Source organism: Lissotriton vulgaris, chromosome 10, assembly GCF_964263255.1.
Source record: "Lissotriton vulgaris chromosome 10, aLisVul1.2, whole genome shotgun sequence".
Lineage (NCBI taxonomy): Eukaryota > Metazoa > Chordata > Amphibia > Caudata > Salamandridae > Lissotriton > Lissotriton vulgaris.
Window position 1 is genome coordinate 169,688,849 of NC_141698.1, and position 27,550 is coordinate 169,716,398.

The 27,550-nt window shown below is 41.5% G+C and overlaps 1 protein-coding gene across 1 annotated transcript in view; it reads right to left on the reverse strand.

Moving 5' to 3' along the window:
• Positions 1-26,433, reverse strand: part of LOC147684913 (uromodulin-like) — a 500,763-nt gene extending 474,330 nt beyond the window's left edge. Inside the window, exons 1-2 of the mRNA XM_086940796.1 lie at positions 26,330-26,433; positions 25,954-26,069 (exon numbers count right to left, since the gene is read on the reverse strand). Of these exons, the coding sequence (XP_086796922.1) occupies positions 25,954-26,029 (76 nt within the window). The 5' untranslated portion in view covers positions 26,030-26,069; positions 26,330-26,433. The remainder of the gene's footprint in view (positions 1-25,953; positions 26,070-26,329) is intronic.
• Positions 26,434-27,550: the final 1,117 nt, after the last annotated feature.

Genomic DNA, 27,550 nt, shown 5'->3' on the forward strand with positions numbered 1-27,550 from the left:
TATAATTTTTATATTTATATTGCAGGTTCATGTATATATATACATGAACCTGTACATATATATATATATGTATCTATAATTTTTATAATTTACTGACATTTTATAATTAAATAACAATTATGTATTAATAATATTAAGCTAATATATATACATGTATTTAAATATGTATGTTTATTTTATTTACATTACATTTATTATTTATCATTTTTAACTTTTTAATATCATTCTATGTTTGTATCAATTATATTTATTATTTAATTAATTTTATATAAGACATTTAAAAAACCGATATTTTAAACAAGGATAATTTAAACAATGATATTTTGGTTTCAATATTTTTGTGCTTACCTTTGTAGAGATAGGATGTGGATATTCTGTACTCGATATTCCTGTAGGTCGATATTCGGTCCATCGATATTCTGTCAGTGATCCTTGTGACACAACATTAGTTGCAAGGAGTACGATAAGGTTAATAAATTAAACAAGGCCGTGGTATTGTTGGTATTTACAGTACCCTACACCTCCGTGAAGGATATCAATTCCACAATGGGTATAATTAGGTATGTGGTGTGCAGAAACACATTCTTAGATTAAAAGCAGTTGCATCATAAAAAACATTAATTGCAAGGAGTACAAAAAAGTGCATCAATCAAACAAGGACAGTGCTATTGTTGGTATTTACAGTACCCTGCACATCCGTGAAGGATATCAATTCCACAATAGGTATAATAAGGTATGTGGTGTGCAGAAGCACATATATAAATTGAAAGCAGTTGCAGCACCCAAATCATGGTTGAAAATTGGAAAGATCAAATAGGCCTATGGGGATAACTATGTATCCTAGATGTAGCTGGGCTACCCCAGACACTGTGTATATGTCCTAATTTCTCTATTGCTCAGTAACCAATGTGGTATAAGTGGATTGAATAAGTAGCCATCTCTGCCCAGGACCTAGAGACTGATTATTTGTCATCAGTCACGTTCATAATGTCTGATTCTGTTTTGGGAACTTTCCAACCTCCCCTTTTATTTTTCATTCACTTCACACTAGGGTACTTTTCTTGCACGTTCCCTTGGAGCAACCTCCTTTTTCCTATATGATTAGGAAATATGATTACTGTCTCAAAAAATTTGTGGATAGGTCTAGGACCACCGTTTTCTGCACCAATTGATACCCAGGTCCAAGGACACTCTGGGGTCGATTCCGATTCGGTAAAATGCCCTCCGAATAGCCGTCTTTTCCCCGTACGAATCGTATGTAGACCCGTACTTGTACGTACGATGTAGTACGATGTGTACCCAAAGCAGTTCTCCATACGAATCGTACCGAAGACCGTACAACTCACTAATCAGTACAAATCGCATTCGGAACGTGCAGTACGCGATGTCCGTACGGATTGAAGCTGCATTTTCCGACCCAGCAAGTTCGAATCGTATCGATGACACTACGTACAACTCTTTTTCTACGGAGCTTAAAACGTCTGTAAAAGCAGATTTCGCCTCGAAATGCATACGAAACGCCCCCCCCCCGGGTACGGTGCGTACACCCCATGGTTGCAGGGGTACGGTGCATCTGGGTACGGTGCGTACACCCCTGGATTTCAGGGGTACGCTGCGTATGTCCCTGTGCGTACACCCAATGATTTTATGTGTACGGTCCATAGGGTACGGTTCATACACCCCAGTGTCGTAGGTTTAGGGTGCGTACACCCCATGCGTACACCCCTTGATTTTAGGGGTACGGTGCATATGTGATAGTGTTGCCCTCCGTACGAACTGCTCATACACGACGTTTACCGTACGAAACGCATACTCATTCCCGGGTCTGGATCGTATTTGGCGGGTCGTACGGTTCACTGTGCTGGTCGACGACGTACGGATTTACCCTTTATTTTTGTACGGTTCGCAATGATTTAGACTTATTTTCTCGGAACAGATCGTACTACGCGATTCGTACGGATTCGTACGATTCGTATGGAAATGAATACGAATCGCCGTACAGATTCGATTCCCTAATCGGAACCGACCCCTTTTTGTTGGGTTACCCCATTTATTATTATGGATAGGAGGATTGGGGCCAGGGATATCTGGTCTGATACATAAGAAATATTAATCTCGATATGGCAATTGATTGAGTTAATCATTTAATTGTTTTTAATCATTTGGGTGTTAATTATATTATGTTTTTGGTATAATAATGTCACTAATGACCAAGGTGGGCTTGCCAAAATGCATTGGGTTAGCTGATGTCTTATTTCATGCCCTTCCTGGACTAAATCACCTTTTGCAGATATGTCTATGGACTACGTGCTATCTTCATGGTGCTAAAGCGTGGCTTGGATAATAATTTATAGCGATATTCTTTTTAAAACAATGTGTATTGATAGTGTTTTCTATTTTAATTTAATTTGTTTTTGTGGTTGTTAGATTGTTATGTTGATTTGCTATGAAGTGAGTTACATGTATTTTATTTTCCTTATTGAAATATGTTTTATTATAAGTATATATATATATAATTCTGTATGTCAATTTTGTGTTTTTCGTTTTTAATTGTTTATGTAAATTAAATTTCCCTTACTGTTGCCTACGCTGGAGCAGAAATAGGGAATCTGACCCCCATCAAAGCTCAACACTTTTCCAATTGGGGCTCAGGATGGATTGGGAATAGTAAATCAGAACAGAATGGACCTTTTCCCATTTTTTGGATCCCTGTAATCTATTTCAGGCCGTAACATTATTTTGTCTGGACAATGTGGAAATTTCCACTCCAATTGTCTTGATTAATGTGTATATTCCACCCGATGAATGTTTTAATCCTATCCTGAAGAAGGGTTTCTCCTATGCTAAGAAAGTCAGAGAGAAAATCCCGTCCGCTTACATAATCTTGGTAGGAGATTTTAATTGTAAAATTTCTAATTTAAGTTTGTCTCTATTTAGGAACAAATATAGGGAAGAATCTCTGCACATTCCCCAAGCTGTTCTGCCTGGGAACATTAAAACAAATAAAAGAGGGAAAATGCTTCTGGAAGAAGTATTTGAGATGGATGGGATCGTGGTGAATGGAAGACTTCCTTCCGATTCTCCGGCAAATTTTACACATGAATCATATCAGTGAGAATCAATATTGGACTACGTAATAGTGGACAATTCTGCTTTCATTTTATTGAATGATCTTGTGATCTCTAAAACGTGTTTCAGCGACCATACTACTTTGGCCATCTCATTAAATATTTCACCTCCTATGTCTGACCGTTGGTCGCTAAACAGGGACTTGGTCAGCTTTGGGGGTTCATCGGGGAGATGCTATTGGGATATAAAGGCCCTTAGTGGGCTGGAGAGCATCCTTGACGTTGCAATATCTGATTTGGTTAATTGGGATGGTGCTGAAATTGAAAGTTTTTTCTGATCTATTGGTGGAAGTGACCTCCTTAGCCAGACATCCTAAAAGAAATAGGCTTTCAATTCCTCCTCCCAGCTCCATTCGCTTATTAAATAAAGAAATAAATAAATTGGTAAGGGACAAATATTTGAACATTCTACCCGAAAGAACACGAAGGATAGCTCTATTAAAAAGGAGAAGGAAAAGGTTGAAGTTCAGATTACGCAAAGATAAGGAGGACCAACTATGGATACAACTGAGGGAGGCAACATTTTATGGCCAAGCAAGAACGTTCTGGTCTCTAATAGGTAAGGGTTGTGGTGTAAGGTCGAGTCCCTCCCCTATCCCTATTGAGGAACGAACCTGGATAGAGCATATTAAAAATCTTTATGCAAGTAATGGTGAGTCTTTTTATTTATTTATTTATTTTTAGAGTTTTCTATAGCGCGAACTTGAACCGATTAGGTTATCAGAGCGCTTTACATAGCACCAGTTCCGTTGCATGTTATCACAGCAGTTTACATAGAATCAGTTACGTTGCACATTTCAGGATCTTGAACCGATTAGGTTATCAGTGCGCTTTACATAAGACAGCATTCGATGTCCAGTGCCCTCCTCCGCCGTGTAGCGGGGGACCTCTTCCAACCCTCCGAAGTCGTCGAGCTGTCGGGACTAGGCTCCTGGAATGTCAGCTGCCCCTTTACAAGGCACTATACATAGAATCAGTTACATTACACATTTCAGGAACACATTTCTTTTTGCTCTAGTGAGTAGGGTTATCTCTTCACACGGGGGAAGGGGAACACCTGGCTATATTCCAACAGTTCCACAGGAGATTAGTCGTTAAAGCTATAGTTCTAAACACAGGGAGGGGATACACATGGATACAATCTAATAATCACATAGGATACTAGTCGTTAGGGTTGTCTTCTATCCTGACAGGAGGGATGTGACTCGAAACACTCTAAGGGTAATATATAGGGGTGGTAGAGAGTACAAAGGACCACTGCAAACACTACACTAGTACCAGCATAGAGGAGGGGTGGGTGGGATGCAAGGGTCTGGAGGGAAGGGCTAGAGTCCAGCGAAAACTGTCCGAACAAACAGCAGCATTCACAGCATAGATGAAGGGTGGGTAGGATGCAGTGTATGGAGGGAGGGTCTGGTCAAACGAGAAAAGTCCTCCAGAGTCCACCAGGGCACTATCCTCTGCGTTCGTGTTCGTGTTCCCGGAGCCTGTGTCTGCCGGTCAGAGAAAGCGTGTCCCCCAGGGCGCCATCTTAAAGTCAGGCACCGGCTAAACAGCGTGGTCAGGAAGGGGGGGGGGCAAGAGTCTCGGCGGGCGACAGCGGGTGGCAGCGGGGGCCGCAGTGGGAGCCCTACATACCGCTCAGTTGATCAGCGCCTGTCCGACTCGCCCCCGGTCTCCGCTCTCCTCCCTGCCGTTCTTCAGCCCGGGCTGGCAGCGGGCGTCCGCCATGTTGGGTCCCCGGCAGGGACCGATAGCAGCCAGCCAGCGCCGCTCCACAGACACCAGCAACGATGTGGCAGCGGGGGACGTGGCAGGAGCCCCACACACGGCTCGGGTGCACAGCGCCCCCCGTCCGACTCGCCCCCGGTCTCCGCTCCTCCTACCCGCTGCTCTACAGCCCGAGCTGGCAACGGGCGGCCGCTCGGCGGGGATCAGGAGCACTCGGCAATCGCCGCTCCACCGGCACCAGCAGCGATCTGGGTAGCCCTGCAAGTGCCCCACACCCTCCGCCACAGTTATGAAGCGTGTACGCCGCGGGGGGCCTCCCAAGGACGCTGGGCTCCAGGCCGGAGCGGCGCGCTGGCCGGGAGCCGAGACGGTCCACGTCCTTCCCGTCTCGGCTCCGCCTGGCTGTACATACGCTCCGCCTGGCTGTACATACGCTGGAACCAGGACCTGACATACGCTGGAACCAGGACCTGGGGCCTCAAAGGCCCACAACATCTTACTGAGCCCCTGAAGTGGGGAAGTTTTATTGTGGTCCATTTGGCCCAGGAGGAACCTCTGTCGGAAAAGTCGATTGCACTGGCCATTATGGAAATGCGCTCGTCTGGGGCTATGGGTCCAGACGAGCTGCCTATTTCCGTTTTAAAACAGAGTAGCTTAAAATTGAGTAAAATCCTCTTTCCAGTATTTGCACACTGCTTTTCGAGCAGGTCAGTTCTTCCCTCTTGGAAAGGGAGTATTTTGGTCCCCCTTTTCAAGAAGGGTGATCGGCTTTCTCCTCAAAATTACCGCCAGATTGCCCTTCTGGATGCCGTTGGCAAAGTCTTTGCTAAATGCCTTTTGAAATTGTTAACTGAATGGGTGGATCGGAGTAACATTCTCCCACTTGAGCAAACAGGTTTCCATAAAGGCCATGGCACTATGGATAATTTAACAGCTTTACAAGTGATAATGGATAAATACATCAGGGTCCGGGGTGGAAGAGTATATGCTGCATTCATAGATTTCTCCACAGCTTTCGATAAAGTTGACCGTCCCTTGCGGTGGAGGAAACTATCGTCTTTAGGCATGCCACTTTTACTGTTAGATTTAGTACAGGACCTCCATACAGATACCTGGTGCAGAATATTGATGGGAGGGGAAAGAGGCCTGTCACACGCCACCCCCTCCGCCAATGGTCTCAAACAGGGATGTCTGTTGGCCCCTTTATTATTCTCCCTTTACGTTTATGATCTCCCTCAAGTCTTATCTTTGAGCAGTGGTATCGCTCCTGTATTGGGGGATAAAGCTATTGCATGTTTAATGTATGCTGACAACATATTGTTGTTAGATTTGACGCCGAAAGGTTTGAACAATCGTCTGCATGCATTACATGTCTTTGCAGAGTCGCACTTTTTACAGATAAACATTTCTAAAAGTAAAGTCATGTGTATGACGGGAAAGAAAAGATATTCTCATGGGAATTTCATATGGTCAATAGGTGGCCATACGTTAGAAATTGTGAAATCCTATATGTTTTTAGGGAAAATAGTATGTGGTAATATGAGTGACAAGGCCCATATTGAGAATAATATGCGCAAGGCTCTGACGCAGGGTAAGGGCTTAAATGCACTCTATAAAGCCACCGGAAAACGGCATTTTCCCTATTTGCTAGAAGCTTTCCGCGCAAAAATCCCTGCTTCACTACTTTTTGGTATTGAACTTATTGATGTTAGTTATTGGGGTTTTCTTCACACCATTGAAGGCAGACTCTTGCGGCAACTAACTTCTGTCAATTCTGCCTGTTCAGTGGCCACTCTTAGGCTTGTGTTTGGCATGAGAAGTAGCTGGGTTCAGGGCCTAGCTGGGATAGTAAGATGGATTTTTTACCTAGCTAAATGCGAACCAGCCACATTAAGACACCTTATTCAAAAGGAATTATTGGGTCCCCTAAAAGAGTTTTCTCCAATTGTAAAAAACTTTAGAAAGGCGGTCTCGTTATTGCAATTGGAGGAATCTACTCTTTTTTCATTATCTATATATCAGTTAAAATCATCTTTAAAATTAGCAACGTGGAAGTTAAGCTTCTTGTTGGAAAGGGACCAGTTAAGGTTAAAGAAAGGTGGTCTGCCGGTGATTAATTCCTATGCTTTTAAAACTATGCAATTCTATGTTTCTTGGAATCTTCCCCACGGCATCCGTCGTTTTTGGTTCTTAATAAGGGAAGATATGTTACCTTTAAATAACCTTTTATCCAAGTGGTACGGTTCCTCTAACAAGTGTACTCTGTGTAACAACTCGATCCAAGACCTCTCTCATGTCTTGTTTATATGTCCGGCCCAGTCAAACTCCCGTCGTAAGTGGGTGAGACCAATTTGCTTAAAACTTGGTATTTTATCTGCCAGTGCCCTTGCTGAAGCTATCCTTATTCTCCCCAATGCAATGTTTTGTTCAAGAATTTTTAACTTTTTTAAATGCTTTTTGGATCTGTATTAATATGTCTGTTATCTCTATTGTGTAATAATGGAACTGTTTTATACATTAGTATTGTTATGTTGTTGCAAATTTTATGTGGACCTCTCACGAGTTCCAAATCATAAATAAAAACTTGAACTAGGAAATCAGAACCCTCCAAAGTCCACCAATTTCCCTACTGTTACTTATTTTGGAGAGGGAGTTGTAGTTGTGGTTCCTCCAAAGCCCAAAATATCCCTACTGCTGCCTGTTTTGGAGTGCAAATAATAATGCTTGCATCTTCGAAGTCAAACCCTTTTGCAACTTCTGCTTACTTTGGAGTGGGAATAGTAAATGTAGCCCTTTCAACACTTTCCCTTGTGCTGTTCAGTTAGGAGTTGAACAGTAAATGTAACCCTTACTGTTGCTTACAATGGAGTAGCAATAGTAAACCAAACCGCTTCAAAGTCCAACATTTTCCCACTGTTGCTTACTCCTTAGTGGAAATAGTAAACTAACCCTTCCAAACACCAACACGTTTCCCGCTGTTTATCAGGTTGGAGTGGAGTGGGAATAGTTAATCTAACCTCTCCAAGTCTATTTTTATCTGTTTTCTTTGTTTGAACATTTATATTTGTTAGACTTAATTTTAAAAGTTAATTTATTGTGCTTTTTTTCATTTTTACATTTTGTATTACTATTATTTCTAATTCTTATATTGGTAATGTACATGTTTTAATTTTTAAGTGTTTGTAAATATAATTAATTGTTATCAGTATTTAGCTTTAAATAATGAATATTTGTTTATTTAATACATTTGTTTACTGATTATTTCACATATATGTATATATAAATATACACAATATATATATATATATTTTAAAGTAAATGTAATGTATAATTGTTAATATTTGATATACTTACTCCTATATTATGACAATATTGTGGTGTTTGATATTTTTATAGTCAATATTTTTGACTTTAGATACAAAGGATCTATTACGATGGCGGGCGGACTTTGTCCGTCCACCATCGCCCAAGAAATGGGACCACCCGCTATGTGTGCGGCAGTCCCACATGTACAATTAGGATGAGCCCGCCACATTGGCGGGCGCAATCTGCATTTTTTGCATTGCGGTGGGCGGTGCTGACAGCAGCACCCGCCGCAATGCAAAAAAGGCATCTGTGCATTTGCATGTACAATGTGGCAAGCACCGTGCTGTGCCTGCCATGTCGTCCATGCAAATGCAGGGGAGTACCATAGGTCCCCCCCGTGTGCCCCCCCCAACCTCCCAACATCCTGGGGTCCCGCAACGGGCCCCCAACTGAGGAATCTACATGCCTTTCCGTGGCAGCAACGCCATTAATTGCCAAAACACCTAACGACCATCAATCCAACCTGCGCAAGAAAGTATCAACACATAAAGAAGTCAGATAGGGGAAGAGGTGTGACATCTCAGAAAATAGTCCTTTGGTGTCATAGAATCAACTGACTTTGATTTTAGGCAGACATGCTTAATGACCCATAAGTTTTAATATGGACAGTGGTAGATTTTGTTATCTGTCTAATGTATCTCTATTCTCTCCCTCCCAGTTTGGTGGAGTAGAATGCTTAAGAAAAATGCCACATGTTTCATCTGCCACATTTAGGAAGCCATTGCCATCAATGCACTCTTTTAAAAAATATATATTTATATTGATTTTTTTATGATATAAACATCAACCCCATCAATTCACTCTTAACATGGTGGATGGGACATCTGCCACTTTGTGGTTGATGTCCTGTATTCTCTCATCTCTGAACAAGAGCCAATTTGACTAGCAAAGTCTTAAAATGGATTCCAGTTCAGCAATCAAGAGGAAATCACAGCCTGGAAAATTGTTCCTTGCAATGGAAAGCTTCCACATGTTCACTTATTTGAAGGGTAACAAGCGAGAGAAAAAAGAAGAAGCAAAATGAAATTTAGCAACAGGAATCTCTGAACGAAAATAAGAACTAAGCACCCTTAGCCTACAAATAATATTTGACAACAAAGTTTGAGTTGCATAAAGTAATATTTGTTCGACATCTTCTAACGTCTTCACTAAGGTCTGGGCTGTGCAATTATGTTAGTAAAGATCGGAGACAGCATTATACTTGCATACATAAAAAGGGGGTAAATTCCAGGATTTCTGTAGAAGAGAATAGTACCAGGAGACATCAACAAGAAAGAAAATCAATTCAATAGCATAAATGAGGGAGTGTTGGAGGGAAAGAATTCATGAATATTACCTTTGCGCAGGGCAGACAAGAAAGCATATTGATCCAGAGGATTCAGGAGGGTCTTAAATTATATAGGCAGGGAGATTAGCAAATATATTGTAGTTTTCCAATGGAGATTCCTTCCACACAGTCTCCAGCTCCTTGAGCTTCTGACATCTCCTTTTAATGGAAGAATGCCCTATCTGCACTATTTACAGAGTATCTGACTCAGAAGAAAATCCTTTGGTTAGAACAGATTACAAAATGATCAACAATAATATTGACCTAGATAAAGTTCCCTCCAGGAATCATCCAGCCTCTCTGCTGACCTTTTCACAGGTACTCCCATCCTTCGAGGCACCCTCTCTGTAGGTGTCCCAGTCAACTCAGTCCCCATTCACTGCTCTTAGAAATCCTCCTGGATCGGAGGAGTCCTTCACAGCAAATGGCAATACTAGTCTTACATCTAAGCGCTATTGGAAGGAGGCCCCAAATTAAACCTGAAAGTTGTTACCCAGCCTTGAACATCGTCCTTTCTCAAAATCCCCTATTGTGGAGCTGGTGTTCTTTTCTCTGACCGTTTTTCCTGATTACATCTATGTCAAGACCAGTTTTAGGCTAGTTGGTTGGCAACTTCTCTATGTGAGCGTTCTAGTCTTCTGGCCAAGACCCTGGCTCTTTGTAGCTACATTATTAAGGAATGTGCCACCAACGCCTCGAGTCTGTGCTCTGGGAGATGCTTAATACGCCTCCCTTTTAATTGACTTTGCTGGATTTTTGATCAGATTACTCTATGAAGAGTGGTGTTGTGAATTTGAAGACCTTTCTGTAGTTGTTAAATAGATGATTTATTTTTCAATTATTGTTGTTGGAGTGCTAATTATTGATAATCTACATAATGCAGAATTACACTCTTTAGGGGAGAGACTCTCCACCATCTATTGAATAGGAAATGCATGTAGTGCACACCACTAAAATAAGTAGCTTCTTGAAGCTGCTGTCACAATCGCCAATGTTTACACAGCACTGGATCTTGGTTTATCATTTAAATTTGCTACACAAGCAAAACAGGTCATTAAATCAATGACTACCACTGTGTACTCCAACTCATTAATAATTATGATTTCTGCTGCTAAAATACAGAATCATCTCCTCTCTGTGGGCCACAACGTGACACTGGAATTATGACTCTTACTTGTCAATGGATCCCTGTTTCAATCAGCATGTGCCACAGTTGTACAGCTTATATTTTTGGTTGGTAATAATCCACAGCTGGCACGTACTACTGGTCAATTCTTGTATCATCAAATCCACACTCCAAAAATGTCCATCAAAGGACTGGCACTATTATCATTGTTTCTCTTGTGCAGTATTTCAGTGTTGATCCTGGGTGAACAAACACATTGTTTAAGGAGTAGTACTTTTTGTCTTTGTGTTAGAACAAGTCTTTTCATATTCAAATTAGTGCAAGCATACAACTTACCTTATGTTTTCACCTTGGTTGACTCTGTCCTCTTCCATATCTTCTGATGTGTATCTCCCAGCTGAATTGTCTTTTACTCAATGGTAAATACCAAAGAGGAATGTGACCTTGAACAACAGTATGCGGTATTAGGTTACGTGCTTGCTTCTGAGTGTGACATTTCTGCTGTGTTGTATTTCCATAATTACAATGCCTTGCATGGTGCACTATGTCTTTGCTTTCTTGCTATTGTGAATTTGTGGGGTAGTAGTGTTGCTCATCTTTTATTAACTATAGAGCAGGCAATGTCAGAGCAATGTGTTGATTGCCATAAATGATTTGTTCTATATGGTATGTCTGAGCATGTAGGTGTCCTGGAATACTATCACAATGATTTGTGTTTGTTTTATCATTTTGGGCTTGACAATTCTTGTTAAGATTGTTGCCTGATTTTTCCATTGTTGTATATGTTTATTAACCATATTTGTCTTCTCTATTTGTCATGAACTGCTTCCATATGATGGCCATTCAAGGGAATCCCTTAGCCACACATCAATAATATGGAATTTCTGATGGCAGCAGAGCTGATGACTCAAGTGTATTTGATGGTGATAGGCAATGCTACAAGAACACCCCATGCCATTTTAACAAGTTACCACTATCAAATGACACCAAGTCAGCTAACAGTAGTGCCTGCTACAAACAATTTTGTAGGAAATCCCAGTCCTCTTTACATCTGAATATGACCATAAGTGTTTAGAGACACTGAAAGTAGTAGAAAACCCTGAGGACCGGATTGAAGGCAGTAAGGACATCGCAAGAGGGGAACAATTCACCAAAACATTACCCACTCTACCTGATGGGAAGAAATTATGTACTCAGACCTGGGTTGAGTGTGAAGGCCCTAACAGCATAGAGCTAAACATTTTTCAAAGGTATCAGATGGGGTTTATGGGGCAGGGGACAAAGAAAGCAGGGAGACCCAGAGACTTAGGAGCAGATTTATCAAATTTATGAAAAGTCACACAAAGGGAAACAAACAAAGAACAGACTTGAAAGTATATTTACTTTTCAGCCAAAAGTTTATTGCACTACAAATGATCATTTTTTCAGTGTAATTAGTGATGTGCGCTTCTTGTTGCCACTTAGTGTCAAGCGTGTCATTTCATGGGTTGTACTTGGACGTTCCAGAGTAAGTTCCATCTATTTTAATTGCCAGACCAGACTTTGCCTCAAAATATATTGTCTCATTGAGGCAGGAGCAAAATTTGAGAAATATATTAATTTCTTGATACAGTTCAAATATTGCCGGGGTGTAACGCTATACTGCACACATCCAATGTGTGGGACGTTTCAAAAGTTGTTCAGGCATTGGATTTTGCACTGTAGAAAACCTATGCTAGACATCACATGTACACATTTTCACCATTTTCTATCATGGTACACCATGGTGTTTGTGCGACAGCATATGGGAAGAGAGGCGTAGCAAGCTATATTTAGTAAATATACTGCTCTTTCCCTCCTGTGCAACACGGTGTAGTAATTATGGGTGCTGCACTGCATTGCACTGAATTTTAGTACATCTGTCCTCAATATTCCAATTCTCGGTGACTTTGATCCCTTTCCCCAAACATCTGTCCATCTGCCTACTTTTCTAACAATGCATTCTTCCGACAGTGACCTAAATCTGCTGCACTTATCATTTTTACGCGCAATCTTCCAGCATTGCTCATTGCATCTTTAAGGATGTTGATGTTTCCAATACTGTACCTTCTCTTCTGCTTGGTTCTGGTATAGCTACTGTTCATGGTGCTGGCTGCAGGTTTGGTACATTCTGTTCCCTATGGTTGTTTCCCTGTACTGTTAAGGAGGATACAGATGTGGTACATTCTGCTCCCTATGGTTGTTTCCCTGTACTGTCAAGGACCCCATAGTATTTTTTGGAAGGCAGAGCCTAATAATTCATGCATTTGCTTTTCTGCTTGCATTCGTCTTTCACTGCACTTGCCTGTTGCAGTGTGTCTTCCCTTCTACTGTTAGCTTTTTCCATGCAGATCTTCAGGGATGTATGATGTTACAACGCATGCTTTTACCACGCATGCCTTTACAACGCGGTTTTTACAACGCATGCCTTTACAATGCATAATGCATTGGGTCGCTGGATAGTGAATAGTTTAATTTACTATTCCAACTCCAGTCCCTTGTGGATAGTAGGGAAGGTGTTGGATAGTACATTAAACCTATTCCCTATCCTAGAGCGCCCCCCAGCGCAATGCGTTGCAATGGTTTGCGTTGTAAAAGTTGCGTCGTAAAGGCACTGCGTGGTAAAAGTTGCGTTGTAAAGGATGTTCCCCGATCTTCAGATCATCTACTCAGTGTCTCTTCCACCTCCTACTTCTCTCACTCTATGCCTAACCATTAGATTCACAGGCAGCACAACCCGCCTGGTTTAGTCTGTGCTGCCATGGGCACCTTTCCAAGAACTGAAGCATGCACCCTGAGCTCTAAACAGACTGGAATCATGCAACTTCAATCTGGTCTCACCAATGTCACTCTGCAAGTTACATAGAAAAACATATGTATCTTACTTTATTTAATCTTGGATGTTGCCTGTACAGTACTCTGTTTCAATATCATTCCATGCGCCCATGTGCATTGTTTAGCAAAATAATCCAAATATTCTTGAAATATTTATGCACAGAAAGACATGTGAAGTGTATCTGCACTAATATCACTGCAAAAGGGCATCCAAAGGCACGGTTGCACCAACAAACTCATTGGGGTCTCTTGCAGTGATTGACCAATTGCAGAATTACGCTTTAATGGCTACCATACAGTCTACCTTAAAGGTAATAAACTGCAAATGAAAATGGGATTTATTTTTCTCTGTTGTCACATCTGAGCAGAGGAAAACAGATTTTGAATCTGGTACTGTAGGTGCATATTACAGGGTCGGCCATATTAACTGTAGTTATGGTTAAATTAAGAATTGCGGAGTGTACAATTTGACAGATTCTTGATGCATCCCTCAGATTCTTAATTTCATATGTAAAGTAGATCATTCAATGGACAGCAAAGTTATTCGAATAATTTTTAAAAATGGCACCCCTCTTTTCGGATGGTCTTAAAGTGACAGTCCTCATTATATGCTACACAAAAGCAGAATGTCTATGTAGCTTTTATTTCATTTCCAGTGCCTTTATTTGGGTAGATAAATCCAAACCTTGGATCAAAATGATAATTTGGAGATACCTTAAGATCTATTGTGGAGCATTTAGAAAACTAGGTTAGAGTTATAACTGTTTCCCAAAAATGATTATCCAAACATTTAAAGAATCAAATGTATTAAAATGGTGATTCACCCTGGCCCCTATGCTATTCTTCTTGCATACTGTGGATTCTCTAATTTGCTTTGCTGATGTAACTTCCTTTCCTCTGAGTGTTGGTGGATTCTTAATTCCAGTGCTGATGACCTCATTGTTTTTTGATCCTGCACTTATAGGACTATGAAGACAATTATTAGCATTGTCTGCATCCGGTGATCATGATGCCTTATGATAGGCATTTGAAACTGAAAACATGATGTTTTTGAAAAATATTGAAACTCTTCCATTAGAGTTTTTTGTGTAAAAGAACTAAGCTACAAAATGTGGGTGAATATCCCTAGTTAGGGGTTTGGTAACAGCTTGTGCTCTTGGAAGTCTTGTATGACTATTCTGTATTGCAGTAGCACTAACCAATTGTTTAACTCAGTTGGCAAGTGACATGCTTCTGCTCTGTGGTTAGATTATAATATACAATTACCTTCGGTATTCCAGTGTGCTTTGGAGACTTCTGGAATTTTTTGCCTCAGAAAGTTTGATGAGGCAAGAGAATATGCTTTGGAAAACATTCCTGTCATTAAGACAAGGTAACTCAATTGAGCTCCTCCGTCTTTATCTGTGCTTCGTAGGTCTTCATTTTAAAACTTGCCCAAGTTATTGAGTAAACAAAGCAAACACAAGGAGATGATGGACGAAGCGCTGAAACTTTTCAGACACTCACCCCCAGTCACAGATCTGGGTTGAATCCATCATTGTTCTTTAGCTCACTTAGGGCCAGATGTAAGAAGCTGTTTGCGATTCACAAACGCCGGAATTTGCAGAATTCCAGCGTTTGCAAATCACAAACAGTGTTTTGGTATGTATGAGCCAAATCGCAAAATAAGGAATCGCAAAAATTGTGATTCCTTATTTTGCTAAAGCATTTAAGGAATCGCAATTTTGTGATTCCTTAAATGCTATGCATCAAGCATTTTATTTTTGCGAATCCTCATTAAGAAATCACAAATTACCACCAACTTGAAGTCGGTGGTAATTTGCGAATTCTTTCAGAAATGCACTTTTTTGCATTTGTGAAGGTGGCATGTGGCGCACCTACATGCCCTTAGGGCATGTATGTGCGCCATGTGCACACACATGTAAATTTCAGGGGTGCATCAGGGTGTCCTTATGATACCCTTGCACCCTTGAAATTATTCTCAATTTGCGAATCGCAAATTGAGAATAACTTCACAATCATTCCTGTGGGCCTCCTGGCCCATAGAAATGAATGGGGAATTCGCAAATAAGGAATAATAAGAAATCGCTAAAAATGTGATTTTTTTAGATGCATACCATTTTGCAATTCTCAAATAGCGATTCTCAAAAAATCGCTATTTGAGAATCGCCAATAGGTATTTTGATACATCTGCCCCTTAGCCACCCCGGTTCAGATCCAGACATACTCAAATCAGTCATGACTTTGTTCCTCATGGGAACAGTCCAGCCTGAAATGCCAAGCCAGTTCTTCCCTGGACCGGAAACAAACATCTGCGGACCGGTTTTGGGGTAACACTCCTCATCAGCCAGGCTAGCTTGAATCCAGTGGCTGGGGTGAATGAATGCCATTGTTCTGCATTCCGTCCGTCAATTGTTCTTTTTGCAAGTTATTGAATATTCTGAATTTATGGAGCCATGATTGTCTGGGATTTCTAAAACACTGAATGCACGTGGGATTTATAATGGAAGCTGCTGGAAAATATAATTTTATTAATTTGCTGAAATATTATTTGCTTAAACTTGGTTTAGAGGGGTTGGCTGTTTTCACAATGACCTTATATAACAATTTCACAATTAAAGTGATAAAAATTAAGGTTCATAAATGTGAAAGAGAATATTTTGAACCTTCATTTTACGGCTAAAAAAATACAGTTTATTGGATGCTTCACTGCATAGCTTCAAAGGATGAAGGTTTTTCTCTGAGATAATTTAGAACCAGAATGATGGCGTTTCTATGTGAATTTTTAGATGGATGGTCGTCTAATTGATTAACATTTTTGGGCTACAGGATGGACCTGTTAACAAAGTTAAGGAAAACGCCTTATGTTTTAGTTGCATTGTAGGCATGACAGATTTATTTGTCAAGTACTTCCACATGAAAGAGATCACTTGATTCTTCCTATATTAGCTGAACACACAATCATAAAATCCTGTCTTCACCAACTTCATTGCTATGCAATCCAGGTTCTATAAAACAAGGTGTATAGATTGTTGGGATTTTTAAATATTTTTGATAAGACTAAATATGCTCCCTAAATCAATGTTAAAGGTAGAGGCTGCCACTCCTATATAGACTTCATCATGGTCTCCCCACACTCAGAAAATGGATCGGACACTTCAATATCAAACTCAGCCCCTTTAGCGACCACAATCCTTTGGTTGTGGAACTAAAATGTCTAAATTACAAAAATCTGAGAGCAGAGCGGATAATATAGAAAAGGCTACAGACCAGGGGAGGAGATTAAGGTGGGCCAAGATAAATGGAGATAAATTCTACCGCAACCTCGCAAGAAAAGGTCAAAAACTAATAAATCTTTGCCTCGATGAAAGTAAGGTAGGAGAAAGTGTGGTCAGGGCATTTGAAGAAATAGCCTGCCTTGTGGATGACCTATTAAAATCAGCAAAAGGAGCAAAATCACCCCAGACCCCACGATGGTTTGACCAGGACTGCACCAAGGCACTTAAAGATCTCAGCCAGCGACCAAGGGATAACCTTAAAATAGCTTGCAGTAGAACTGACTATAAAAAAGCCCTGAAATCTCGCAAAATAACTCTGCAAACACAGGCGTGGGAGGATCTAAGGGAGGTAGCAGAGAGGGGTGACATGGCTGCATTCTGGAAAGTCATTAACGATCCATGTTTCAAAGACTCCAGTGGGCCACATATTGTGAACACGATACTACCTGAACGATGGTACACCCACTATCAAAGACACTATAGTCACACTGGGTCACTACAGCAAGAGGAAGGTGCAAGACCATCAGTATCCATAAGACTAGATCTCTCCCTGACAGAAGTGAAACTTGCAATCTTAGGGCTATCAAAAAACAAAGCGCCAGGTCCCGATGGCATACCACCGGATCTCTACTTGAGCAACACTGACTTGTGGGCCCCCATCCTCACGAGGGTCCTGAACGAGGCAGTAGAGTCAGGACTGCCCCGCTCCTGGTCCTCGGCAACCATTGTGCCAATTTATAAAAAGGGGAATCGGGATGACCCACAATGTTATCGTCCCATATCGTTAATTGACGTGACGGCCAAGGTCCTGGGGCGTGTCATCTTAAACCGCCTACAAACTTGGGCAGAGGACAACCAACTATTAACAGATACGCAATATGGGTTCAGAGAAGGCAGTTCAACAACAGACCAATGTCTAAACCTATATCTTTTGACGGCTAAGTACACCATTGCCAGTAAAGGGGTTATCCACATGGGGTTTATGGACCTTTTGGCGGCCTTTGACCGCGTCAACAGAAAAAAACTATGGGCCCTGATGACAAGTATGGGGTGGATCAAGGGCTAGTCGACACATTAAAGGCCCTACATTGGGAGACCACAGCATCAGTGCGATATACCCAAGAAGGAATGAAGACAGAGCCATTCTCTTGTACAAGCGGAGTTCGCCAGGGCTGTATACTAGCCCCATTCCTATTCTCATTATAAATCAACAATTTGGACAAAGAGTTAGTGAAGCAGAGCGTGGACTCCTCCCAGCGCCCGGTGCCTGTTCTCCTATATGCAGATGACGCAGTGCTGTTAGCCCGTACCTCACTGGGACTCCAAAAGCTGATTGATGGTTTTGTTAATTTCATGAACTCGCTCGACCTTGCAGCCAACCTGGAAAAATCCTATGTCATGTCAATAGGTACAAACACCAAAAGGGACTTTGTACACAAGATAGGATCCCATAGATTGGGAAGGGTGAAGTCATTTTCCTACCTAGGATTCCTTTTTGACGAGAAATTGGAATTTAAAGGCCTGACTGAAAAACATGCAGCTAAATTGGTGGCTTCATCGGGCGCCATAATGGCCTACGGGAGGAGACTTGGCAGATGGTCGCCGGAGCAGATACTCAATCTGTATCAAGCAATTTCCTGCTCCAAAGCATCTTACGGGGCAGAAGTATGGGGCTTTAAGACCAACCATGTGCGTCAGATCCAAGCAGAGGAAAATAAGTTCTTCAAAAGGTTATTAAAGGTTCCTCAGAGTACCCCTTCATACATCACGCATAACGAACTGGGGGAACCACACATCGAAGACAGAATAACGATTAGACCGCTTCTGGCCTGGATCAAAATCTGGATCAACCCAGAGGCTAGCCTCAGCAGACAAATCATTAAAGACTGCATGAGCCGGGACAGAGGGGGACAGATTCCGTGGATAAAGTACGTAAAAGACTCCTTGGAAATAATTGGCTGTAAGAACTCTTTCTCGGAACCTGAGTCCATGACTAATCAGAATAGGACCCAGGTCAAAAAACTTTTTACTGATTGGATGTCCTCGAAAAGGACTCTCATGGAAAATGGTAAACCGTCCGTCTTGGCGCATAGCTTGCTGAAAAAATCATGCAGAATGGAACCATACCTGGCGGTGATGTACAATGCACAGGAAAGATTTTACATGACTCGCTTTAGACTAAATCTCCTACATCACCTACTCGCCGTCCCCTCGGGCTTCACACGATCAGTGGAGTTGAAGGGTACCTGCCGCTGCGACACTAGGTCTCCGCAGGATACCCATCACTTTGTTCTGTTATGCTCCTTTTATTCAGTCCCCAGGTGTAAGTTTTTAGTAGGGATTCTGAAAAAAAAGAAACTGGGACAGGCGAAAGCAGCCCTGCTATTTTTGCAAGAAGCTTCAGATCCCCATACTTTAATATGCATAATAAGCTTCATTAAGATGGCAATGAGGCTAAGGAACACACGAGAAGCAGTGGATTCTAACAATCTGTAACCTAGTCCTAGACTCTAGAATACTCCATTAATGAATGTGTCGCCATATTCTAAGACTTTCCTATTAAATCTCTTTTTAACATGCCTATTTTTAAATAATGTATGTTTATTCTTATGCTCTTTTATGGTATCTTTTGAAGTGCCGAATAAAGATATTTGAACTGAACTGAACAATGTTATTCTGGAAAACTTTGCTTTATTAGTAAAAAAAATAATGTCCTACTGAAATACTTTCGTCTACAGCAAAAACGTCAGAACAGAATTACACCAAATTTGGCATGAAGCTAGTAGTTAAATTAGCCCCTTCCTGTCATGAATTATTTGAGGCCATTTGGATATATTTCCATCATAGAAGTGTGTCAGGGGGACCTTGCAGGGGTAATAATTACTATATTTGGAACATTAATTTGTGAATTATGAACCAACTGATTAATAGGCTACAAAATTATAAGAAAATATTCAGTTCTGATTGGATATGGGAGGATTGTTTTCCACTGCCCATTTTGCTGCCCATTGATTACTATCACACTCTGCAATTTGAGTATCTAGGTGGAGTACTGTAGCGTGTCATGACAAACATTACACAAATGGGGAGACCCACAAAGATTCACATATCCAACAATGCAGAAATGAATTTGAGAGAGTTAAACGGTACTGGGACTGCATCATGCTACTCAAGGGAGGGTGCATATGGGATGACAAAAGGACTGCCCTCAAAATGCAGGGAATCATGCCAGCTGTCATTTGCAGAAAGAAAAAATTAGGTCACCTGAAGTACTAATATGGGTATTTCGGTCTTGCAGGTACAATGTGAGTAATTGCAAAATTACCTTGCCCTTTGTCCGAAGTCCATTGAGCTTGGCAAGGCCATGTTCAGAAGTTTATTGCTTTGACCATGGTCCAAAGTATGTAATTAAAAACATTAAGGGCCTTATTTTTTAGGCCTTGTAACAATTCTGTGCCTTCTTTTCGTCACGTGTTGTGACACACTGGCAGCATAAAAAATGTACCAAATTGGCGCATCTAAGCAAATGCAGATGTGTCACCTTGTAAAGCTTTGCGCTACATTATACCTTCATCAGATATACAGGTAGATTCATCAAAGACCCGTTTTGCGAGCCTGTAATAGCGATTCATAAGGAATCGCTATTACAGACTCGCAAAACGGGATTCATGTTGGAATCGCAAAATAAAATGCGATTCCTACACATTCCTTATTTGCAATTAGCAAATTGCTAATCGCAAATAAGGAATAACTCCCCATTCATTCCTATGGGCCTAAAGGCCCATAGGAATGAATGGGGAGTATTCCTTATTTGCGATTAGCAATTTGCTAATCGCAAATAAGATAGCGATTTCAAGGGTGCCAGGAGTGTCCAAAGGACACCCTGTAGCACCCCTGAAATGCAAATTTACACAGGTGTTGCGCACACACATGTCCAAAGGACATGTGTGTGTGTAACATGCAACAGAGAAAAATGCACTAAAGTGCTTTTTTCAACTTTTTCGCTATTTACTTCGTGGTAAATAGCGACCAAATATTGCGAATTCGCAATTTAAAATTAGTTCATGAATTGCATTTAAGGAATCTCTAATAGAGATTCCTTAAATCCAATTCCTCGCAAATATGCGATTTCGCAAATAGCGATTTTTGCATTTGGGATGATTAATCCCAAATGCAAAAATCGCACTCGCAAAGGGCCAGATTCTCAGAATCTGGCCCTTTGCGAGCGCAATTTTGTTTCATGAATCGGGCTGATAATGTATGCAGGTTAGGCATTCCCCCGTAAAAAGCCTTGTAAAAGTGGTGCAGATTTCACTGCACCACTTCTAGGATGCCACTGCGTCAAAACCTTATGCCTACCTCACAGCAGGCATAAGACTGATGCAGGCCATTTCACATGGGGCTTGCACCATGTGAAAAAACACATTGCTGGACTTGCATCTGTTTTAAGACACACCCCAGCAATGCGACACTTTTACGCCTACAGATACGTCAGTAATACTGACATATCTGTAACTCTTTGCGACATGATGTTCCGTACTGAAAATGCAGCGCATCCATGGTGTCAACAGGAGGGCGCACTGAAAAGTTATGCATTGCTGCTTTGTCACCGCAATGCGGCACTTCTTATAAATAAGGCCCTCAATGCTCACTGAAAAGTATTTGTTATGGTCCCTAAATCATTTGTTAGAGACAACCACGGAAATTCTCCTAAAATCTTTAGTTAACATAAGGTTATGGTTAAGAACAAACCAAAATAGCATACAATATCACCGGCTCTGGTGAGCAATGCACCATTAGCTTCCACAATGTACTCCGCATTATCTCCTACATTCTAGAGAAAAGAATTATACGGAGTCATATGCATATTTCAGCGATGGACTAATACAATCGATTCAGCAATTTGAAGATTGCCTCCATTTTCTTCTTCAGTGACTTGATGGGAAGACACTTCTTCATATGGATGAACAAACACCGTATCATTATAAAGGATGTGCAAAGGCCACACAAGTACAGCACATGTTCTCCTCAACATACATAAAACACATCTATATTTCCAAATAGGAATCAATAGCACTGTACATTAGCATTTGTATCCTAGAAAGTGACTAAACCATTTGCACCCATTGGGAATTCTAGATATGTTTCTGAAGTGCATCACATGCTTTGTGACACTCATTTAACACAAAAAAAAGTGTTTCATATGGTTCTAAAGTATAGTTTTTAACCAAGTTTCCTTACACAAACTGATGTTAAAATGCAATGTTAATCTCAACTGTCTCATGGGGCTCTTTTTCTATAGTGGTACCATAACCCATTTAAATAAAATCCCATAATGGTCAAAATTTGAAAACAAATCAACTTTCTCTGTATTTTCTGTCTTTCTATAGAGGATCTTGCCTCCCATACCTTTGTCATAATAAACTGTTCTGCTTGGTCTTTTGTTGAATGCAGTGTTCAGCATAATCTGGGGCATCAGGACTGGAACAAAGACCATGGTTAATGCCAAAGCCTTTGCCTAGAACTTACAGCGCATGGGCCTGGCTGTGTTCAGTGGGTATGAAGACTGGGTACTGGACAAGGCCTACAGAATGCATTGTGCCTAAATTCCAAAATGCACTACCAAGATCTTGGAGAGTGGGTTCTCACTTTGCCCAGGAGCCAAAGTATATGTTTCATAAAACACTGGAATACTGTGTTAAAGCAAAGTTATGATTTACTACTTTGGAGTCAAAATAATATGTCATTAAAAGCAAAGAAATTCCTCTTAAATATATACAGTTGAAGGGAGCTTATGTTTATGATGCACAATCTAAAGTCACAGATGTTTGTCAGCTATAACAAACACTTTGTTTCATTCATTGGTGATAAAAGATGTCCAATTATGTAATGTGTGAGATCATGAGCCATGTGTTGGGGGAATTATGAATGCACTGTTCACCATAACAGGTGAACTATGGTGGCATTTAGGTTATTTATTTGTTTATTCTTTTGCTTTAACTCTTGTTTTTTCTTAAGTTATGCCTAAATTATGCTTTAATCATTATGGTATATATTTTATCATATTCATTTCCACCTCAATATGGACTCCTTCTCAACCAGAGGCAAACTAAGCGCAGGTTTTTTAGCTGCCCCTGCTCACATTTTAAAGATGGCCAAGTAGAGTTTGCTGCAAAAACCTTGATAATTTTCTACGTCAGTGTTTTTTCTTAATGCAATATTACTACAACATACATTTATGAATAAGTATAATGATTAATATAGGTCTCCAGATTAACCTCTTTGATGCGACAGACGGCCCCCAGCCGCCCGAGTCCCGGTGCTCGTGTGCGTCGGACGGCCAGGGGCCCTCTCAGGCCGCCCATAACAGTCATGCGCACTCCCCTTGGAGGCTGCATTACAGCCTGCATGGAGAACATACCCACCCCTACAGCCCCTGGCTGAGCGCCGTGTCACAGCGCTCAGACCAACCACACCGCTCCATTAGAGAGTTGTTATTGGCTTAGAGGTGGGTACTTGGCTGCCTGATTCCTGTTCCAACCTGGAATCGGACACAGGCGAACAGGAGAGAATATGCGAGACCTGTCGACGGCTTGGCACATTTATTTTTTTTAAAGCATCACGCGATCTAACCGGTGCCCGCCCATCCACCCGCAAGCCTTGCTGGCCTCCCCTGCTGAGCACCCAAACATTGGTAGTTAATCCAAGACATTAAATATGGCCCAGGGAAGGATACATGCAGAGAAAGAGAGACAGGGAGTGGGAGAGAATCAGCACGAGAAATAAAGCAAAAGGAAGGTGAGATGGACAAAGTAAAAAAAAGAGAGGGAGAGAAATGGATGGAGAAACAGAGTGAGGCAATGCGAGAAGGCAGGGATAAAGATCGAAAGACATGTAGAGAAAGACGGAGATAGAGGTAGAGAGCTACATGGGATAAAGTGACATGGAAACAGAGTGATAAAGGCAAGGACCAATATCGAAGGACCGGGAGAGAAAGCCAGGGAGAGATAACTACAGAGAAAGAACCATTCAAAGAGTGAGATATATGGAGATTTGTCAGAAAAAAGATGGGGAGCTAGGGAGAGAGAGAACCAAGTGAAAAAGAGAGGAGTGACATAGAGAGAGAGAGAGAGACCGAGACAGACAGATAGAGAGAGAGAGTGAGGGATACAGGGATTTACAGACACGGGGAGAGACAAGGATAGACAGTAAGAAACAAAGAGATACAGGAAGAGAAATGGAGAGACAAGAAAGCTAGCAAAAGACCAGGAGAGACAGAGAAAGAGAAAGAGTGGAAGTCTATAAGTGATGGAGGAATTGAGTGATCAGCGTCAGATTGGTAACGTGGGCATTTGGGCAATGCCCGAAGGGCTGGTATCCAAATTCCAGCTGTGGGCTGTTTTTTAGAGCAGCCTGGGGGGCCGATTTGGCCGGTTTCTGCGTTGTTCGATGCCACCAGCGGCCCAGTGGGTGCCTGAGTGGGCGTTCTGGAGGTAGATGGGGGTCCATTACCTCCCTTTTATCAACGGCAGAGTTGTCACTCTCTTTCTCTTGCTGGGCCGGCCCATTAATATATGCATATTGAGTGGAGGCAGGGGGCTTGAGCACATGTGGTCTCATTTGTTTTCAGGTGTGTTTCACCAGTGTGAACTAATCCATGCATTCTTTTTGCCACCCCCCCCCCCCCTTTTTTTAAATAAAATTTCGCCAAACAGTGTTTTGCGTAAAGGCAAAATGCAAATGTGGGCCACTTTTTTGGTTGCCCTGGGCGATTTTTAATCCCAATCCAACCCGGCCCTCCATGTCGATCTCTTTCTATCTCTCTCTTCCCATCTACCTCTCCATTTTACTCTATCTAAATCTGTATCCGTTTAAATAACAATTGATCCCATCATCCTCTGCGCAGGCACGAGTGGGTCCTGGGTACCATCTGACTCGCATTTGCGGGACAGTACTCGGTTCGGAGAACAAGCTGATCCCGCATCTTCTCGAACCGCAGCCTCAGCCACAAATCAATTATAAATGGAACCGCACAAAATATGTAAAGACTTACTCTCATGCAAAGAGGTAAACTCTTTACTTAAAGGGAGCCCTTAGGTTTTCAAATATCTCATTTTGTTCACTTCGTTCAGCATATTTGGTTACTACTAAGTCCGTAGCCAAAAAAAGTACCAAGTAAAATGGGGACATCAAACTGTAAAATGATTCTATACAATTGCATGGGCTAGAAGACAACGAACACCAAAGACAATTATCCACCTGTGCACTTATCTGCCAACAATCAAATCACACACGTATGCTGCATACAGCGTCAACGGAAAAAGCCATCATCACTCTGCAACCTACTTCACTGCAAATCACAGCATCCCAGGGAGACCCAGACATCAAAGCAAAGCATCAGCTACAGTTTTTGGTAAAGAAACCGATGGCTCGGCACAGTTACACACAACGGTTTGCCAAGAATTTAGAACAAAACACAAGATTAAACCACAGCACTGGGAAAACAAGCATCTGCAAACAAGAAAGTTCTTATATTCCTCCAACAAATGTTTCCTACAGTTTAGAACATCATCAAGAAAAGTAATATTTGCTCCACTGAAAACAACAAAAATAACAGTTAAAGATGTTATAATTTGTGTTGAAATAAGGTAAAGACTAATGTTTAAAAAACAGAAAACCTCTGAATGTCACCACTTCACCAGTTATAATTACTGAGCTAACTATAACTTGGGTCCCCCCCCATGCAGTGCTTGTGACTCCACATATTACTTACTCATGACCTGTTAAATGACAGCATTCAAGGTTTGGTTAAAGTTCAGAAACTCTGTGACCGCAGCACTGGAAATCTGAATACACATTTACAAGCACTGCAGAAGGAGGCGCAGGCTTCTTCTAACCCCATCATCGCAGCACCAGTTGTGTATGGGGGTGAGCGAGTGTAAGAGCGAATACCACAGGAATTTTTAATATTTAGAGAGAGATAGTGAGTGTGTGTTTGGGTGCATGTGTGTGTGTATGTGTGCGAATGTGTGTGTGTATTTGTGTGTGTGTGTGTGTGTATGTGTGTGGTTGGGTGTGTGTGTGCCTATGTGTGTTTTACTGCACACTTGCAGTAAGTAGGTGGTAATTCTAAACTTTACTTACTTGAAGTTGACATGGGCAGCCAGTCCCCAAAGACGCTGAACAACAGCAAAGAAAGGCACAGCAGGTGCCCATTCATGATGGAAGGGACTCTGTTCGCTTGTCACTTGCAGTTGCACCTTTAATGGAGTCAAGAAAAAAAATGGTAAAAGTTCAAGTCCTTAAATACATAGCAGTCATCTGAGTGGAAAGCACCCTGAAGTGAGACAAACTCTTGGACTCAATTAGAGGACTTGAGGCAATAAGCAAACAGAGCAATACATGCTCCCTAATGCATACCCTGTGTGATATATTTCATGTTGCTGATTTGCAGAAGACATATATAAAGTTAATGTCTTATGTTCCACTTATGAGAAAAAAAAATGAATCAGTTACCTACCTACTATCTGTTCACGACTTGGCAAGGGGTGAAATGCATAGCGAGTTGTGCCTGTGCCTTTTATTTATACACACAAGGAAGGAAGAAACCCCAAAATATGTCTGTCAATGTCATGCATATGTCCGTAAAAATGCTGAATAGCTGGCTTGCCCATACTACCTGTCAATACGAATCCAAGTCCCACCATTTACCGTAAGTGTATCACAGTGCGAATGAAGCCTTAGGGGATGGCTGCTGAGAGGCCAGGCTGCTGACGTGGGTCTTACCACATCCCAAACATCTTAATCCCATCACCCTTCACGCCCTACTCTGCTATGCCGTTGCTTGCAGCTGTTCGAAGCCAGCCTCAACCAGATTGGGCACTCTGATACATTTCCCCCCTTTTAAGCCCTCGAGGGAAGGGTGGAACCTACAGTTTCTGCAGATAAAAACTCTATTTCAGGCCCGGCTTCAAAGTCCCTTACACAGGGTGGAAGGCTGCTTCATTAAAAACCACCAAAGTGCTCAACTTACAGTGGCACGTCGGGCTCTAGAGGTCATTACAAGGCAACATTACAATGTAATCCATGTATAAGTAAGCAATGGCAAATGTTAGCTGTGCTTTGTTATTTATGTATTTATTTTAAACATTTTTATTAACAGCAAAGTTATTTGTAATCACTCCATTTACAGGTGCTGTAATTGCCAAGGCTAATGCAATAGTGCAGCATCACTGAGCCTAGTAATTTGCATCAGTGACCACACAGTAATATGTGCCAGTGCACCCACATTTTTCATGCATAAATGGGCATAGTAACGGGGAATCAGGTCCGCCATACCGCACATGCATCTATAGGCTTAGTAAGGAGAATCAGTGCCTACACACTAAGCGTGCATTAATGCACCATGTAATGGGTATCAGTAGCCCCGCAGAGTGCATGCATCAATGAGCCTAGTAAGGGACTCCATTGACTATACAGAGTGCATGCATCAATGAGCCTAGTAAGGGACTCCATTGACTCTATAGAATGCATGCATCAATGAGCCTAGTAAGGGACTCCATTGACTCTATAGAATGCATGCATCAATGAGCCTAGTAAGGGACTCCATTGACTCTACAGAATGCATGCATCAATGAGCCTAGTAAGGGACTCCATTGACTCTATAGAATGCATGCATCAATGAGCCTAGTAAGGGACTCCAGTGACTCTATAGAATGCATGCATCAATGAGCTTAGTAAG